The sequence below is a fragment of the Coregonus clupeaformis genome, chromosome 20, assembly GCF_020615455.1.
Source record: "Coregonus clupeaformis isolate EN_2021a chromosome 20, ASM2061545v1, whole genome shotgun sequence".
Classification (NCBI taxonomy): Eukaryota; Metazoa; Chordata; class Actinopteri; order Salmoniformes; family Salmonidae; genus Coregonus; species Coregonus clupeaformis.
The window spans coordinates 33,976,214-33,996,180 of record NC_059211.1 but is presented as its reverse complement, the minus strand read 5'-3'; the positions used below and the strand labels follow the sequence as shown (position 1 = coordinate 33,996,180).

General features: G+C 45.4%; 1 protein-coding gene across 16 annotated transcripts in view; it reads left to right on the top strand.

Moving 5' to 3' along the window:
- ptprfa (protein tyrosine phosphatase receptor type Fa) overlaps positions 1–19,967 on the top strand; it is a 331,026-nt gene that overhangs the window by 247,200 nt on the left and 63,859 nt on the right. For 11 of the 16 annotated variants that reach the window (XM_045205467.1, XM_045205481.1, XM_045205477.1 and 8 more), the window contains 5 exons: positions 7,428–7,454; positions 14,788–14,905; positions 17,603–18,044; positions 18,326–18,465; positions 19,635–19,732. In XM_045205467.1, coding sequence (XP_045061402.1) covers positions 7,428–7,454; positions 14,788–14,905; positions 17,603–18,044; positions 18,326–18,465; positions 19,635–19,732 — 825 coding nt within the window. The remainder of the gene's footprint in view (positions 1–7,427; positions 7,455–14,787; positions 14,906–17,602; positions 18,045–18,325; positions 18,466–19,634; positions 19,733–19,967) is intronic. The other 5 variants (XM_045205479.1, XM_045205478.1, XM_045205475.1 and 2 more) reach the window with 1 other exon arrangement.

Genomic DNA, 19,967 nt, shown 5'->3' with positions numbered 1-19,967 from the left:
GCACCAGATCATCAGCGAACAGTAGACATTTGACTTCAGATTCTAGTAGGGTGAGACCGGGTGCTGCAGACTGTTCTGGTGCCCTTGCCAATTCGTTGATATATATGTTGAAGAGGGTGGTGCTCAAGCTGCATCCCTGTCTCACCCCACGGCCCTGAGGAAAGAAATGTGTGTGTTCTTTGCCAATTTTAACTGCACAGTTGTTGTTTGTGTACCTGGATTTTATAATGTCGTATGTTTTTTTCCCCAACATCACTTTCCATCAATTTGTATATATTTTTTTAAATCAACAAAGCATGAGAAGGCTTTGCCTTTGTTTGGGTTTGTTTGTTTGTCAATTAGGGTGTGCAGGGTGAATATGTGGTCTGTCGTACAGTAATTTGGTAAAAAGCCAATTTGACATTTGCTCAGTACATTGTTTTCACTGTGGAAATTTACGAGTCTGCTGTTAATGATAATGCAGAGGATTTTCCCAAGGTTGCTATTGACGCATATCCCACGGTAGTTATTGGGGTCAAATTTGTCTCCACTTTTGTGGATTGGGGTGATCAGTCCTTGGTTCCAAATATTGGGGAAGATGCCAGAGCTGAAGATTATGTTAAAGAGTGTAAGCATAGCCAATTGAAATTTGTGGTCTGTATATTTTATCATTTAATTTGGGATACCATCAACACCACAGGCATTTTTGGGTTGGTGGGTTTGTATTTTGTTCAATGTAATTGGAGAATCGAGTGGGTTCTGGTAGTTTTCTCTCTCTCTCTTTTTTATCTATCTCCTTATCTCTCTCTCTCTCTCTCTCTCTCTCTCTCTCTCTCTCTTTCTCTCTCTCTCTCTCTCTCATTTTCTCTCTCTCTTTCTCTTATTTTTGGACACCTGAAGGATCCTAAGAGGCCCCAGTGTTGATGGCTGTGAAGCATGAGGCTTCTATGATCAGATAAGATGGTCTTGATCTGTCAAACACTGATCTGTGTCTCCTGGAGCCCTGGAAAACGCTTCAGCAGAGACAGGTCACTGGGAGAGGGAAGGGGGAGAGGGAGAGATGGAGAGTGGAGTAGAGTGAGAGGAGGAGGGAGGGAGTGGTGGAGAAAAGGAGAGAGCGAGGGAGAGATAGTCGAGGAGAGAGAGGAGGAAAAAGAGAGGAAGAGAGGAGAGAGAGGAGGGGAATTGGGGGGAGGAAGTGAGAGTCTGTCGTGGTGTGTTGGTGGTAAGGAGTGATTATCGATAAACAAGGGCAACCTTGGTGCTTGAAGCCCACGCTCTGGCATATATTTACTGCACAGAGAAAAGAGGCTCTGTACACTCTCTCTTTTTGGTTACCTTCACAGTGCACATTGTAACGTCACAATTGGCAGTACACACATTCTCCTTGTCAAATGGCTACGACTTGAATGTCCCAGTTGTGTACTTTGTTAGTTGTTAGTGTCTTCTCGACTAATGTAGGCCGCAACAATTAATTTGAAAGCTATATTGCTTGTTAACAGTAGCACAGTTGCTTCTAAAAACTATACTGAACAAAAATATAAACGCAACATGTAAAGCTGAAATAAAAGATCCCAGAAATGTTCCATATGCACAAAAGCTCATTTCTCTCAAATGTTGTGCACAAATGTGTTTACATCCCTGTTAGTGAGCATTTTTTCTTTACCAAGATAATCCATCCACCTGACAGGTGTGGCATATCAAGAAGCGGATTAAACAGCATGATCATTACACAGATGTACCTTGTGCTGGGGACAATAAAAGGCCACTCTAAAATGTGCAGTTTTGTCACACAACACAATGCCACTGATGTCTCAAGTTTTGAGGGAGCGTGCAATTGGCATGTCCTACTGCAGGAATGTCCACCAGAGCTGTTGCCAGATAATTTAATGTTTATTTCTGTACCGTAAGCCACCTCCAACGTCCTTTTAGAGAATTTGGCAGTACGTCCAACCGGCCTCACAACCGCAGACCATGTGTAACCACGCCAGCCCAGGACCTCCACATCCAGACCAGTCACCCGGACAGCTGATGAAACTGAGGTGTATTTCTGTCTGTAATAAAGCCCTTTTGTGGGGAAAAACTCATTCTGATTGGCTGGGCCTGGCTCCCCAGTGGGTCAAACTGGCTCCCAAGTGGGTGAGCCAATGCCCTCCCAGGCCCACCCATGGCTGCGCACCTGCCCAGTCATGTGAAATCCATAGATTAGGGCCTAATTTATTTATTTAAATTGACTGATTTCCTTATATGAACAGTAACTCAGTAAAATCGCTGAACATTGCATTTATATTTTTGTTCAGCATACAGTAGATAGTCTTCTGTCCTTCCATTTAACCCATACCCCTAAGGTTTTTCCTTAGTCATGTTCAAGCAGAGCTGCCAGGCATGCTTTTATATGTTTCAGGCAGGCAGTTATGTGTGAAACTAACTGGAGCAAGACATACATACTGCTTACTGCCATGCATGACCATAGAGTTGTATTAAAACAGCCTGAGCAACCGACCACCCATCACAAAATGAAATGTTCCGAAAAGGATTGGAGTTGCTACGCTGCTAAAGGACAGGTAATGGGACACACTTCATTAAAAGATAGATGGAGAGGGAGAGAGAGAGAGAGAGAGATAGGGAGAGATGTAGTGGTATCAGGCACGCTGTCACAGTCAAGTGCCAGGCAGACAGTCATTTGATCACAGGGAATAATGATAGATATGGCAATTTTATAATGAGATGGGTTCGTGTCAGTGTGGGTGTTGTACTCACTCTGTTATAAGTGTCTGCTACTTAAAAGGATGTTTTCAGCTGAGGTCTCCACTTTCGCTGTTGGAATAACAGACACTAGACAGTCTACTGTTGTTTCTGTTTTAAAACAGAAAGGAGCTGTTATCCTCTAGCTGTTAGCCCATGCTGTTAGCATCAGGAGAAGGGCTAATTTATTTTTAATTCAGTGTCAGAGGTCTCTCTCTTTTTTTACAAGGAATTATTAAATAAAGAAAAGTACAACGTCAAGAAAAGGGAGATTTTCCATTTATTTTGGGAGACCTTTGCACCCGATGCTTGTCTCAGTGTTGCTATGCTGAAAGTTTCTCTCTGTTGCTGCTGTGGGTGAATTATTGGCTCCTCTAGCAACATCTGCCCAGATAATTCATCCTGACAGAGCATCTCTGAGGCTTTCTTTAACTGAAATGAACACCACCGTCAAATGAATAACGCTAGACAAGACTGTCTCTAGAAGTCAACAAAATGCAACCTATGCCTAAGCAAATATATATGACATAAAGGAATATCTATCACATTCCTCGCTATCTAAAACGAAAGCAGGCCAGTTCCTCCTTATACAGTATACAGTACATATAGTCACGCCAAGAGGAATAAGGTACTAAATGCAACTAAGTCTATGCGATCCCTGCAGGCATCGAACCCATGACCTTGGAGTTGAAGGACCTTTGCTAACAGTTAGTGGTCTAGTTTCTTATTAATAGAACTGTGCAGCAGGGCAGAGTAGATTAAAGCTTTAGTGTTGTCCAGAGTCCTGTAGTCCAGTAGCATTGACCTTTCTAGTGTCAGTGAGTGAGTGAGTGGCTCAAGCAGTGGAGTACCTTTTGACCTGCACTGTGTGACACATACTGCATAAACACTGCTTAGTCAGAGGCTGCATCCCAAAGGGCACCCTATTCCCTATATAGTGCACTACTTTTGAAATAGAGAGCCATTTGGGTCACAGCCTCAGAGTCAGACATCCACTCACAAACCCACAGTCTATTAGCCTTGAAGTGGTATGTGGTACTCTGTGTACCAGTCAGGGCTTCCAGTTCTACTCACTGACTCATTTAACACGGAGGTCAAACAGGCTAAAGTGACTTTGATGTGTTCAGTTTCAGGGGCCACCGTCACATAGCCGTGACCTCAACCAAAGAAGGATGCTGTGACTGGTAGCTACTCCAAGGCTACAGTGTAGTATAGAGTTCAGTCCCGCCCCCACACCTACACCTCATCTTCCCACCTCCTCCTCCTTTAAAAACTATAGTCAAGACTCACAACACATTCTATCAAAGAGCTTTTCCACTCAATTCCACTCAACTTAACCTCGTAAGGATCAGACCCTTTTTTAAAATTTTCACCTAAAATGACATACCCAAATCTAACTGCCTGTAGCTCAGGACCTGAAGCAAGGATATTCATATTCTTGATACCATTTGAAAGGAAACACTTTGAATTTGTAGAAATGTAAAATTAATGTTGGAGAATATAACACATTAGATCTGGTAAAAGATAATACAAACATCATCTTTGAAATGCAAGAGGAAGGCCACAATATAATATTGCAGTTTAGGCGCAATTTAGATTTTGGCCACTAGATGGCAGCAGTGTGTGCAAAGTTTCAGACTGATCCAGTGAAGCATTGCAATACCGGACTATTTTGCATCAAGTCTGCCCAAAGTGCCGAATTGGTCTATTGATACATTTTCAAGTACATAACTATAGAGAACATACAAAAATGATATGGTAATACAAAATGTAAGTTTACACACTCCCAGGAATGTCATACATGATGGATCAATAGCTTATACACTAACTTTCTAGATGGCTGGGTGGGGTGGGTGTGGAGCCAGAGACAGCAATGGTTCAAACTGTTGAACCCAGTTCCTACATTTGAATATAAAAATTGATTTTATCAAACAAAACTATGCTACATTTTATCTCTGGGACCCTCAGGATGACAAACCAGAGCAAGATTACTGAATGTACAATATTTACCTTCAGAGGTGAATGTATCAAACCAGTTGCCGTGATACGTTTTTTTGTTGTTATGCACTCTCCTCAAACAATAGCATGGTATTCTTTCACTGTAATAGCTACTGTAAATTGGACGGTGCAGTTCGATTAACAAGAATTTAAGCTTTCTGCCCATATAAGACATGTCTATGTCCTGGAAAGTTTGCTGTTACTTACAACAGTCATGCTAATCACATTAGCGCACGTTAGCTCAACCGTCCCGTATACGGGACACCGATCCAGTAGAGGTTAAGTAAAATGCACTCTCTTTTCTCGTGGTTCACTGTGTAATAAGAATGTGCCATTCTTTTGACCGAACTTTTCCCTTCACTCGTCTTCGTTTATTGACTTTGTTGTCAAGTGTTTTTATGGGTTGTGGAGATAATTTGTGTTATGTGATGACATAGCCTCCAGCTAAGACATTTCTGATACACACATTTGAAGTGTTCTGTTTAGGGGGAGTACTCTCAACTCCGATGTTTGCCATAACACATCTAATATCACATCTAATGCCACTAGCTCTTTCTGAGGATGTTGCCTGAGGTGTTTTTAGGAAGGCACTTTAGTTTCTGGAATAAGCTTATCCCATTTTATAGTTTTTCTTCCAAGCTACTGAGACTGCTACTAAGGAAATAGTGTGTGATCACAAAGTACAAATGGGATATGTTACGATTATGGCTCGCTCTGAACTCCAGCCAGAATCCTTGCTAGTGAAGGAACACAGCAGTTCCTTTATGAAACAGAGAGACAGTTGATGATGCATCTGTCCTTGATTTACATTTACATTTTAGTCATTTAGCAGACGCTCTTATCCAGAGCGACTTACAGTTAGTGAGTGCATACATTTTCATACTGGCCCCCCGTGGGAAACAAACCCACAACCCTGGCGTTGCAAGCGCCATGCTCTACCAACTGAGCTACACGGGGCCCCGTATTTTGTGCATAACCTGCACTTCCAATAGGGGACTAGACCTACACCCCTGGTCTGCCCGCCCTGCATCCCTTGTTTATGATAAGGCCATTTTTTAAGATGCTAGAAAAAGAAGTGTGCCCCTTTGTCTTTTATTTTCTGTTAGTCAGCAAGGTCGTGGAGCAGAATACAAATGCCCTGTGTCTCTGAATCAATTTTGCTGTGGTACCTGCTGTGTGTCGGGGGGTTGAGCGAGAGAGAGAGAGAGAGAGAGAGAGAGAGAGAGAGAGAGAGAGAGAGAGACCAAACCGAATCTTCATCAGCCATTACTGCCTTTACTCAGAAGAGAAATAGCCTCTAATGGCTGGGTTTGGGAGGAATGGGGAGGAATGGAGGGGGCAAGCCTAGGATGGGGGCTGGGAGGAAGGCTGGGAGGAGGCAGAAGGTAGGGTTTAAGGGGCTCTAGCCAGCTTTATTTCAAAGGGAAGTGTGAATGAATGGAATAGGTGGTGCAGGGACCTCATGGCAAAGGAGAAAACTGTCATCTCCAGACTGGCTGCTGAATAAGCAAAAGGGCTCTAACCTCTGAAGGTGAAATGTAATCTCAATTTACTGACAGGCACATTACATCAGCACAGGACAGCTAAACCAAAACCACCAGCCAATAGCTATGGGTGTCTCTCTCTCTCTCTCTCTCTCTCTCTCTCTCTCTCTCTCTCTCTCTCTCTCTCTCTCTCGCTCTCGCTCTCTCTCTCGCTCTCGCTCTCGCTCTCGCTCTCGCTCTCGCTCTCTTTCTCGCTCTCTGTCTCGCTCTCTGTCTCTCTGTCACTCTCTCTCTGTCTCTCAGTGATACTCTCTCTCTCTCTCTCACACACACACACACAGACAGACCCACACACACAGACAGACCCACACACACAGACACACTCCCCACTCCTCTTTTTTCTTTCTCTCTACATGATGAGAGCTTGTTATCATCAGTCCATTGAAGACCCAGTTAGACTGCAGAGTTATTTCCTGCACCCTATAGCTCAGACGATTTTCCTTGTTATTGCTTATCTTCCTTTTTGTGTCGGCTCATATAATCTCATCCTGGCTTGGATGTCAACCTATTTCATTATTGGCCATCTGAAATATCTGAAAAAAAGCTTCAATCATACCAATGGAATAACAAGGCAGTTGATTTGTGTCTCAAAACCATGCATTTGTTGGGAACCTTTATGTTTTGTCAAGGGTTGGGATATACATATTGACATGTTTTCAGACACAGTAAATGTTTGCAGGAGGTTGGAATGATGTTGCAGGTAAGTCGGCAGTGTTCTCCTTGCTGCCCAGTCTATACCAGGAGACTAACTGCTATCAGGATTGTCTTTTGATTATTGTCTTCCACTGATTGATAAACCCCTAAACAGCAAGTACACCAGCAGGGGAGTCCCACCGACACAGATTCCCCCTCAGGACATGAGCTGTACTGCCCTGCTCACTAGGTGGCACTGTGGAGCGCAACCACCCTCCCTCCACCCATCTACCTGTATCCATTACTTCATGTTAACCCTTTCCCTCCACCTCTAGTTTCCTCTCCCTGTCTTCCAGTCACTAATCACCTGGAGACTGAGCATGCCTCTGTTGCAGTGCCTGTAGGATGGCCTATGGCCCTTTTCTTACCTACAGAGAAAAAAAAGTTCAATCTTTTTTTTTGTTCCATCTATGCTGTTCTGTGTTTGACTTCCTCTCTCCCTCCCTCCTGTCTGCTCCCTGTCATCAGTGGAACGTTGAGGATACCATGGACTATGTGAGTAGGAGAAGTGTGTAGTGTGTGCTGGGTGCGGTGCAGTTTGAAGGTCGGTGGGCCCATGGGGATCGCTCTCTATCCTCTCCCAATTCCTCTCTCTTTCTCTCTGTCTGGGGACTAACACTCTCTCCTTCCCTTAACCTCAAGCAGTCAGACTAGTAGGAAGATTTCACTTTAGAAAGAAAGAGCTAGGCAGGGAGCACATAGTATGTGAAATAAGCTTTTCCACGTCATTATTTTTTAAATGTAATGTAAATGTAACAGGATAAAGTGCCTCTTCTTCCTTAAAAACAGTTTTCTGTGATATGAGGCATAACCTATACATGACCTTAACTGAGTATTATTATCATGCTACAGTATATTCCTTATCTCACAAGTCCTCTAGCTATAGCCTAGTCCTATTCATTTTTTCCGCTCCACTCTCCTCCCTTCTCTTTTTTTAAAACCCTAGGCCATTTTCACTACACCTCTATTTCTACTCTCTATTTTCACTATCTACAGTATCTTTTTCTCGCTGGATCATCTCTTTCTAACTAGACCTTCATTTACACATACATGTAACTGCCAAAATAAAGGAAACACTTGGGTAAGTGAGGGATACAAAGTATATTGAAAGCAGGTGTCTCCACAAAGGTGTCGTTCCTGAGCAGTTTCTAAGCAATTAACATCCCATCATGCTTAGGGTCATGTATATAAATGGTGGGAAGGCCCAGATGCCGATTATTTTGGCCACCATGGCTATGCCCCCATAGGATGGCGATGCCCCCATTTGCAGGGCACGAGTGGTCACTGAATGGTTTGATGAGCATGAAAACGATGTAAACCATATGCCATGGCCGTCTCAGTCACCAGATCTCAACCCAATTGAACACATATGGGAGATTCTGTTGCGGCACCTGAGACAGTGTTTTCCACCACGATCAACAAAACACAAAATTATGGAATTTATTGTGGTCGAATGGTGTTGCATCCCTCCAGTAGAGTTCCAGATACTTGTAGAATATATGCCAAGGCGCATTGAATCTGTTCTGGCTCGTGGTGGCCCAACGCCCTATTAAGACACTTTATGTTGGTGTTTCCTTTATTTTGGCAGTTACCTGTAGATAGTAATGCTTCTCCACCTTTACTCTCTGTGTCTGTCAGTCGTCAATCAGTCAGCAACCTTCTTACAGCAGGTCCCTGTCTAGTCCAACTGAACTTTTCACTCGTCACAAAACAGGAAAATCTATTTTTATGAGTTCTCATGAAGTTTCCCTGTCTCCTTTCCTTACAAAATGCTTAGGCTTCTTACTTACCAAGTGTGTTGTGTGAGGAAGGCGGGTGGTGCTGGGTGTGTGTAGGTGTACGGCTCGGAGTGGGGGAATGTGGAGGGTGTAGGGAGGGGAGTGTGTGAGAAATCTGGTTGGGGGGCGTGGAGTGCAGGGGGTTCTGAGGCAGAACTGTAAGCTCTAGTCCGTGTCCCAAATGACCCCTATTCCATATAGTGCACTACTTTTGAACAGAGCCCCATGGGCCCTGGTCAAAAGTAGTGCACTATAAGGGAATAAGGTGCTATTTGGGACGCAGGCCTAGTCTGCAGCACTCCTTCAGTCACCTCTACTCTGCCTCAGCTTTGATATGAACACAGACACATTTCAATACGCTTCAAGTGGAGGAACGCAGCTCAGCTCAACGTCACTGTGTTTCTGAGGTTGGTGAGAGAGTGCTGCTGAAGACCACGCACACTGCACAATGTGTGTCATACTATGTGTGTTCAATCATAGTTTGTACATGGTGTGTGTGTGCGTGTGGGTGCATACCTGCTTGTGTGTGTGGGGGAGGTGTGTGTGCATGCATTCTGGCGTGTGTGTGTGTGTGGGTGTCTTGGTAGCAGCCTCTCCTGGGCTCAGTAGTGTCATCATGTTACGTGACAACCGGCAGCACCTCTCATCTCAGAGGCGTTACAGCTGTAAATCCTCTTTTGTTTTGGTTCGGCAGGAATAAAGGTGTCCTTATGGATTATGTGTGTTTAATTATCTGGGCCAGCCAACCACACGTAGTAATGATTAATACCTGTCTGTCTTCCAGGTATAGTATGGCTTTTACTAAAAAGTGGATTTACAGTTTGAGTAACAGCTAAGATGGTGTGAGGGCTGCAGAACTTCATGCTACGTTGTGTTGTTGAATACATTTTGACTCCCGCTAATTCTGTGAATTGCTGCTCCTGTATGTTTCTGTTGCGTTATGGAAGGTGCACACGGCCCAGTGATGCAGACTGTGGATTTGTTGGTTTGTTTGCCTTTCTTTATGTGTTGGTTATATATTGTTGTTGGCCAATTGTCTGTGTTTGTGCATTCGTGCATACCTGTGTAAAGTGCCTGTGTGCATGTGTGCATATGTGCACGTGTGCATGCTCCTGTGTGTGTGTGTGTGTGTGTATATTGGTGGAAACTATCCCACTTCCTCTGAACAGAGATTCATATTCTGATACCATCCTAGACTAAAGAGACAGAGGTCCCTGACTCACCTCACAGTGTCACAGGGAAATCAAACCCACCCCATCCATCCTTCAGAGAAACTGAAGATGTAGGATCTTAATTTCAGCCAATTTGCTACAGCAAGAAAATAATCCTGCACAACAGGAAATGTGAATTATTATGTGGATTATAATTAATGGAATTTTTTTTAGGAGTTGATACATTTTTCGTAAGTGAAAATCAGGTCTGAAATTTCTAAGTGGAAATTACAAACTTCAGAAAGCACTTTAAACCTCAAGTTTACATTTCCTGCATTGCAACAGGATGATCAAATTACAATCCTATATATGTAGTTGTTAATTAGGCCTGATAGTTGTGTAACTCTAAAACAGTGACGTAGCATAGGCCCTCTTGGTGATCAGGGTGGAGGGGTTAGGGTTAGGCCCTCCTGGTGATCAGGGTGGAGGGGTTAGGGTTAGGCCCTCCTGGTGATCAGGGTGGAGGGTTAGGGTTAGGCCCTCCTGGTGATCAGGGTGGAGGGTTAGGGTTAGGCCCTCTTGGTGATCAGGGTGGAGGGTTAGGGTTAGGCCCTCCTGGTGATCAGGGTGGAGGGTTAGGGTTAGGTCCTCCGGGTGATCAGGGTGGAGGGTTAGGGTTAGGCCCTCCTGGTGATCAGGGTGGAGGGTTAGGGTTAGGCCCTCCTGGTGATCAGGGTGGAGGGTTAGGGTTAGGCCCTCTTGGTGATCAGGGTGGAGGGTTAGGGTTAGGCCCTCCTGGTGATCAGGGTGGAGGGTTAGGGTTAGGCCCTCCTGGTGATCAGGGTGGAGGGTTAGGGTTAGGCCCTCCTGGTGATCGAGGTGGACGGTTAGGGTTAGGCCCTCCTGGTGATTGAGGTGGGGGGTTAGGGTTAGGCCCTCCTGGTGATCGAGGTGGACGGTTAGGGTTAGGCCCTCCTGGTGATTGAGGTGGGGGGTTAGGGTTAGGCCCTCCTGGTGATCGAGGTGGACGGTTAGGGTTAGGCCCTCCTGGTGATCAGGGTGAAGGGTTAGGGTTAGGCCCTCCTGGTGATTGAGGTGGACGGTTAGGGTTAGGCCCTCCTGGTGATTGAGGTGGGGGGTTAGGGTTAGGCCCTCCTGGTGATCAGGGTGGAGGGTTAGGGTTAGGCCCTCCTGGTGATTGAGGTGGAGGGTTAGGATTAGGCCCTCCTGGTGATTGAGGTGGGGGGTTAGGGTTAGGCCCTCCTGGTGATCAGGGTGGAGGGTTAGGGTTAGGCCCTCCTGGTGATTGAGGTGGAGGGTTAGGATTAGGCCCTCCTGGTGATTGAGGTGGGGGGTTAGGGTTAGGCCCTCCTGGTGATCAGGGTGGAGGGTTAGGATTAGGCCCTCCTGGTGATTGAGGTGGGGGGTTAGGGTTAGGCCCTCCTGGTGATCAGGGTGGAGGGTTAGAGGGAGGTGGAAGAGGGGGGTGGGAAAAGGAGGTGGAGTACCAGAGGATTTGATCTGGAGCCTACTGAAACTGGAAGTCATGAAGACTTGATTGGCTTTATTTAAACATGCCTCTACGTAGTTCCCTTGGATGTAGAACAGAATCATTCATCATGTCTTATTCTGCATCCTAAATGGCATCCTATTCCCTATATAGTGCACTGCTTTTGACCAGAGCCCTATGGGCAGCCCATGTCTTAATGTTAAATGTTTAATATATTGTGGTCCTCTGTAGCTCAGCTGGTAGAGCACGGCGCTTGAAACGCCAAGGTAGTGGGTTCGATCCCCGGGACCACCCATACACAAAAATGTATGCACGCATGACTGTAAGTCGCTTTGGATAAAAGCGTCTGCTAAATGGCATATTATTATATTATATTATTATTATATTCCCTCCCTGAGAATCCATCCCTACATTCCCAGAGAACCAGAGATCCCCCCTCCCCCTGCCTCAAACTCCTCCCCCTCCTCCACTCCCCTCTGCATTTTAAAGAGAGAGAGATAAGAGACTGATTATAATTGTTTTCCAATTGAAGGAGAGAAACCACTCCAGTGCCGAAACTAAAAAGGAATCCTGTACATTTAAAATAATGAGGCTTTTAAAATAAATGTAATAGCTTCAGATGACTCATATTTCCCTCTTATCTCTAACTCTCCACCCCCTTACTGGAAGATGGGGTGAGGTGGGGGTGGGGGGGGGAGGGTTACGTAAACCCTAAGTGAGCGATATTTTCTCAAAATAGCCTACTACATAGACCGCCAGCCTGCTCTGCTCAGTAGCATGTCTGTGATTAATTAGCAGAAAGGGAAGAGCTTTCTTTTTTCATGAATGTCATGCAATAAAGATGTGAGAGGCTAGCCATGAAATCATAATTAAAGATTTATTTGGTCTCTGGGAATCAGAGCTGGCTTGTATGGCCATGCTAATTTGTGTGGTTGTTAGCTGCAGCTTTGTGGTCTGTCATCTCATCTCCTCTTCTCAGATGACTGGGCTGAGCTCCAGGCCCAGGCACCTACAGGCTGGGCTGAGCTCCAGGCCCAGGCCCAGGCACATACAGGCTGGGCTGAGCTCCAGGCCCCAGGCACCTACAGGCTGGGCTGAGCTCCAGGCCCCAGGCACCCACAGGCTGGGCTGAGCTCCAGGCCCCAGGCACCTACAGGCTGGTGCTACGTGCGGCAGGCTGATGGAGGGATAAGATGGAGGGATAGAGGGATGGGGAGATGAGTCTTCCTGGGTGTTCTCAGTTAGAAACCCCCCTCCTGTCTTTGACTTCCTCTCTTCCGTCTGAAGCTCATCCATCTATCCGGGTTGCGTCCCAAATGGCACCATATTGCCTTTATAGTGCACTACTTGTATGTCGGTGTCCTTACAGCCCTGGTCAAAAGTAGTGCACTATATAGGGAATAGGATGCCATTTGGGACATACCACTGGTCTTAACTCTCTCCCCTCCTCTCCACCGCTCTCTCGCTCATCTCATCAGCCCTGGAGGAATTGGATCCCCTGCTCAGTCAGAGGAGAAAGAAACTCTCCAACTCTTTTATGGGCTCAAAGGAGCTCCGGCTCTTTAGGTGTCGACATTTTAATGAGTTCCTTTTGAAACTGAGAGGAACGTGCGATGTGTGTGATGGGTGTGTGTGTGTGTGTGTGTGTGTGTGTGCGTACGTGCGTGCGTGTGTGTGCGTGTGTGAAAGAGAGATCTCAAGTTTTAATTTGCGTGATGGGTGTGTGTGTGTGTGTGTGTGTGTGCATGCGTGTGTGCGTGCGTGTGTGTGCGTGTGTGAAAGAGAGATCTCAAGTTTTAATTTGCATCATGGGTGTGTATTTTGTGTGGTTTGTGTATGTGTGCTTGGGTTTTAATTGTGGTGTGCTCAATGTGGTTTGCTTATTATAGCCTACACTTGACAGTTGGAGACAAACTGCTTTAAAGGCTGTGGTTCTGGCCAGTCAGAGAGAGAGACAGGGAACAACTCTGAACATTTTGACTGGGGGCGTATCTTCAAGAGTGTCTGACTAGGTTTGTGTCCCAAATGGTGCCCTATTCCCTACATAGTGCACTACTTTTGACCAAAGCCATATGGGACCTGGTCAAAAGAGAGTAGCGTGCAAGACTCAGGGATCAAGGCTGTGACTTTATTTGGGTTGTAATAATTCAACACTGGTATTTGTGTTTTTGGGCTGTATACCACCTATATTAAAAGAGAATGTCACTATTTTGGAACCTAATCTGTATCTAATTTGAGGCTCAGCAAGTCAATCGCTGCTTGGGTAAATTTCTCAAAACTAAGTGAAATTGTAAAAAAAGTTTCTGGACACTTCTACAACACCCCATTTACATCAAACACACATATTAGGTTCCTAAATTGTGAAATTATCCTTTAATATTCCCCAGTATATCTAATGAAGAATGAGTAGATAAATATTTACAAAATGACTGAGACACAGTACTGAGACACCGTACTGAGACACAGTACTGAGACACAGTACTGAAACACAGTACTGAGACACAGTAAAATGAGACACAGTACTGAGACACAGTAAAATGAGACACAGTACTGAGACACAGTAAAATGAGACACAGTACTGAGACACAGTAAAATGAGACACAGTACTGAGACACAGTAAAATGAGACACAGTACTGAGACACAGTAAAATGAGACACAGTACTGAGACACACTAAAATGAGACAGTACTGAGACTGAATACTATCCAGCTCTAAAATGTCTGTTTATGACAACAGCACTTTACCTTTTTACTTTTTCATTCACACAGACAATATTTATTTAATTTCTTTCAAAAACCTTGTTTGGGGCAAGTTGTAAAATACAGGAAATGATTCAACCATCAGACAATGCAATCAAACGTCTAAGGGACACAGACACACAGTAACTAATATTGTATATGCAGCTCTTATTTGTGTAGAACAAGTAGAGGCAGCATCTCGAGGACAGCAGATCTTGAGGACAGATCTTGTTGTGGACAGATCATGTTGAGGATCATCTTGAGTACAGAAGATCTTGAGGACAGATCTTGTTGAGGACAGATCTTGTTGAGGATCATCTTGAGGACATATATTGTTGAGGACAGATCTTGTTGAAGGCAGATCTTTTACCCTCTCTGTAACCATTTCTCAAAAAGAACGTCAATGCCTTGGGAGTGTTTAAAATGCTATTTTAACATATGGTGTTTTAAATCAATGCCTTGGGAGTGTTTAAAATACTACACTGACGTATGGAGTGTGTGTGTGTGTGTGTGTGTGTGTGTGTGCGCTTGAGTGCCTAACCCTCCCGGAGTGGACTCAACACAGTACAGTGGGTGAAGGCTCGGCCATTGTGTTAGCCGTCTTTATAGCGTTAGCCTGACCCAGACTGTTTAAACTTTTCTCTCCCCCAGGAAGCTGTTATAACAGGCCTGCTCCCTGAGACCACCTACTCTGTCACCGTGGCAGCCTACACCACCAAGGGGGATGGGGCACGCAGTAAGGCCAAGGTGGTCACCACCACAGGAGCAGGTGTGTACAGCCACACACACACACACTCACACACACACAAACTGCGCTGACCAGCTGGCACGTGTCTTCCCTGACCCAGTCTGTAATACCTGCATGTTTCAAGCAGGCCACCATAGTCCCTGTGCCCAAGAACGCCAAGGTAACCTGTCTAAATGACTATCGCCCCATAGCACTCACATCTGTAGCCATGAAATGCTATGGAAGGCAGGTCATGGTTCACAACAACATCATTTTACATGTTTAGTCATTTAGCAGACGCTCTTATCCAGAGCGACTTACAGTTAGTGAGTGCATACATTTTTCATACTGGCCCCCCATGGGAATCGAACCCACAACCCTGGCGTTGCAAGTGCCATGCTCTACCAACTGAGCTACAGGAGGGCCAGACACCCTGGACCCACTCCAATTCACATACCGCCCCAACAGATCCACAGATGATGCAATCTCTATTGTACTCCACACTGCCGTCTCCCACCTGGACAAGAGGAACACCTATGTGAGAATGCTGTTCATTGACTACAGCTCATCGTTCCATAGTGCCCTCCAAGCTCATCACTAAGCTAAGGACCCTGGGACTGAACACATAAATGACGGTGGTAGGCCTGATTACCAACAGTGATGAGGCAGCCTATAGGGAGGAGGTCAGAGACCTGGCAGTGTGGTGCCAGGACAACAACCTCTCCCTCAACGTCAGCAAGACAAAGGAGCTGATCGTGGACTACAGGAAACTGAGGGCCGAGCACGCCCGCATTCACATTGACAGGGCTGTTGTGGAGCGGGTCGAGTTCCTCGGTGTCCACATCACTAAGGATTTATCATGGTCCACACACCAACACAGTCGTGAAGAGGGCACGACAATGCCTCTTCCTTCTCAGGAGGCTGAAAAGATTTGGCATGGGCCCTCAGATCCTCAAAAAAGTTATACAGCTGCACCATTGAGAGCATATTGACTGGCTGAATCACTGCTTGGTATGGCAACTGCTTGGCATCTGACCGCAAGGCGCTAGAGAGGGAGGTGCGTACGGCCCAGTACATCACTGGGGCCGAGCTACCTGCCATCCAGGACCTCTATACCAGGCAGTGTCAGAGGAAGGCCCTAAAAATTGTCAAAGACTCCAGCCAACCAAGTCATAGACTGTTCTCTATGCTACCGCACGGCAAGCGGTACCGATGCAGTCTGGAACCAACAGGACCCTGAACAGCTTCTACCCCCAAGCCATAAGACTGCTAAATAGTTAGTCCGGGTAGCTATTTGGTTAACTATTTAACTATCTGCATTGACCCTTTTCGAACTAACTTTTTTAACTCATCACATATGCTGCTGCTAGTGTTTATTATCTATCCTGTTGCCTAATCACTTCCTAGTTATATGTACATATCTTCCTCAATTACCATGTACCCCTGCACATCGACTCTGTCATGGTACACCGTGTACACCGTGTATATAGCCAAGTTATCGTTACTCATTGTGTATTTATTAATAAAGGCAACAACAGCCTCCTAGTGTGACAGTGACAGGACTGTGTAAGTTATGGCCTGTGAGGGTTTTAGTTTTTTAGAGAGAGCATGGGAAGTTGAGTTCATTGAAAGTTCAGTGTTCCTAGAGGTGTCAGTGGTTGAGAAGAAGTAGTCCCGGTGTAAGTTTCCGTGATAACGTCACTGCAGTCATCACTACAAATAGAACAGTAGTACTCACTTTAACTGGCTTGACCTGAAACTACCCTCTTACTCTGACTACACACTATGGCTGCCTCCCAAATGGCACCCTATTCCTCATATAGTACACTACTTTTGACCAAGACCCATAAGACTCTGGTTAAAAGTAGTGCACTATATAGGGCAGGGATGGGCAACTTTGATGGGGGACACAAAAAAACGGAACTCATCATGAGGGGCCGCAGTGGCTCATGGGTCTGCATACCCCAAAAAATTTACAAAATAAACATGTTTTAAAGTTCATTTACAAAAATTCTGCACATTTTGCCATGGGGCGTAGAGAAAATGTTGCCGTTTTAAAGCAAGTTTGCTGCAATACTGCACATGTTGCCATGGGGCAGAAATAAGATTTTGCAATTTTATAACTAATTTCATGCAATTCTACTCATTTTGCCATGGAACGGAGAGATAAATGTGCAGTTTTACAGTTCATTTCATGCAATTCTACACATTTTGCCATATGGTGGAGCTAAAAAACTGATGATCAATGGACCCACCCTGGTCGGTAATTCGACCATGCTTACTACAAGTTTAGATAGCTGGCCGCTAGACTAACTTACGAATCTAAAAGAAAATTGCTGACATGGGCTGATTGAGTGACTGCTGATGCACAACCACATTTTGAAATTGCACCTTGTGTATTCTATTATTCTAACTGTCAACAGTAAGTTGAGACGCCGACTGAGTTCCTAAAATAAAACAACTAAAGGGATACAGGGAATGGGGAGACATTTCGGACCCAGACATCAGCAGGTCCTTATAGTCCACTGGTCCCCCCATGGTCTTAATGGTCAGAGGAACAGCAGTAATTGTCCAGTATAGCAACGTTTTATAGTAGTAACTTATGGTAATACTGAATAATAGTGGAGTGGTAGTAATCATTTAAGTGTTCTGTGTCATTAGTATGTGTGTTCTGTGTCATTAGTAAGTGTGTTCTATGTCATTATGCTAATCATCCTAATCTCTCTCTCTGCCCGTTAGTCCCTAGCAGGCCCACTATGATGATCAGCACCACCATCGGTAACACAGCCCTCATCCAGTGGCAACCTCCGAAGGAGATGGTGGGAGAGCATGTTGGCTACCAGCTGCAGTACAAACGCATGGAGGAGGAGTCGTTCACTGTAAAGGACTTTAAGAAGACAGACGACCACTTCACTGTCACCGGCCTGCACAAGGGCGCCACGTACGTCTTCAAGCTCTGCGCCAAGAACCGAGCGGGCACCGGCGAGGAGTATGTGAAGGAGATTACGACGCCGGACGATGTGCCCAGTAGTTACCCCCAGAACCTGAGTGTCGTAGGCCTGACCACGACTACTACCAAGCTTGCCTGGGAGCCTCCAGCGCTGGCTGAGAGGAACGGGAGGATCGTCCAGTACGTGGTGGTGTACAGAGATATCAACAGTCAACAGAACCACACCAATAGGTATTATTAGGATTATTTACTTTATTCACTACTCATGTAAATCATGGCTGTGTCCCAAATGGCACCCTATTCCCTATGTAGTGGCCATAGGGCTCTGGTCAAAACTAGTGCACTGTGTAGGGAATATGGTGACATTTGGGCACAGTCCCCTGTACAGTTCCCTGCCTAAGCATTTTGTTGGATTTTATGTTCTGTAAGGAGTTCTGATGACACAAACACAGTAAAATGCTTGTTGTTATTAAAATGCTAAAATTTTTATCTTATTGTTTCTATCTCAACAGCACGACAGAGACCCAGATGACCATCATGGGGCTGCAGCCTGATACCACCTATGACATCAGGGTCAGGGCTTTCACCAGCAAGGGACCAGGACCCAACAGTCCTAGTATACAGAGTAGGACCATGTCTACCTCCATGCCCGGTGAGCACTCACATATACTGTTCACATACAGACACTCACACACAAACTCTGTTGCACCCCCCATTGCTTGAGTACACGCATTATGCACCAGGGATCATTGCATGCAAGCCCAAAGGTTGGGGGAACCGACACATCCAAAGAGGGCATGATCGTGTCTACCTCCATGCCTCGTGAGCTCTGCTGATCTGAATAAATAGTCTTACACAGGTGCAGACACACCAGACCCACATATTCATGCAAACACACTCACTCATACACACACACACACACACACACACACACACACACACACACACACACACACACACATACATCCAGTCTCTCTGGCACAGACAGAGCAGATGGTATGTGAGAGGAACATATGCGTAGCTGTGTGTGTGGAAGCTGGTGGCAACTGGCAGAACCAGTCCAGCGTAACCAGTAAAGCACAGAGGAGTTTGGTGGTAGCTTAATTGGGGAAGACAGGCTCATGGTATTGGCTGGAGTGGAATGGTATCAAATACATCAAACACATGGTTTCGCTCCATTCCGGCCATTATTATGAGCCGTCCTCCCCTCAGCAGCCTCCTGTGATACAGCAGTACCAGGGAACACTCCTTTCATGTTATTAGGGTACATAAATACATGTTTATCCCCCTGCTGCTAGCTATTTATAGTCAAGCTTCAAAGTGCCAGTTAGCACCTTCATACTACTGTGTGTGTGCGGTGCGCATGTCTGTGTGTGTGTGTGTGTGTGTGTGTCTGTGTGTTTGTGCGTGTGTGTGCGTGTGTGTGTGTCTGTGTGCGTGTGTGCACGTGTCTATAGTAAAGTTTAATGTAGAGTAAAGCTCATATGAGTAGCCTTGGTGTTAAAGTGTAAATGCAATAACATCCCTTAATATGACCATTAAAAAGTACAGGTCCGAGAACTTTGACTATTAGACAATCGTTTTGTCTTCAGAGAGATGTTTCATAAGCTGTTTGTCAGCTATCTATCTTAAACCCTGTCTGCTCCTACTGTCTACTACTATTAATGTAGCACTGATCTTCCAGGATGCTCTAGGGTTGCCCTAGCTGTCATTATACAGGAAGTACAGATGACATTGCTCGTTTATAATTCATCCTCTGTGTGTGTGTGTGTGTGGTGTGTGTGTGTGTGTGTCCCCTTCTCCCTCCTCCAACTCCCCCAGAGTTCACCAAAAACTTTGGTGTGAAAGCTGTGATGAAGACCTCTGTCCTGCTGACTTGGGAAGTGCCAGAAACATACAAGTCTCAAGTGCCTTTCAAGGTAAGTCAGGAAGGACATCTTCAACCTGACAGGAGTCATTGTCTCACGTCAGGTAGCGTGACTTTCATCTGTACTAATTGTTGAGGGAGTAGTGGTGAAATTACCGTTCCATGGACATAAGGTACTGTAGGATATGGACATAAGGTACTGTAGGGTATGGACATAAGGTACTGTAGGGTATGGACATAAGGTACTGTAGGATATGGACATAAGGTACTGTAGGATATGGACATAA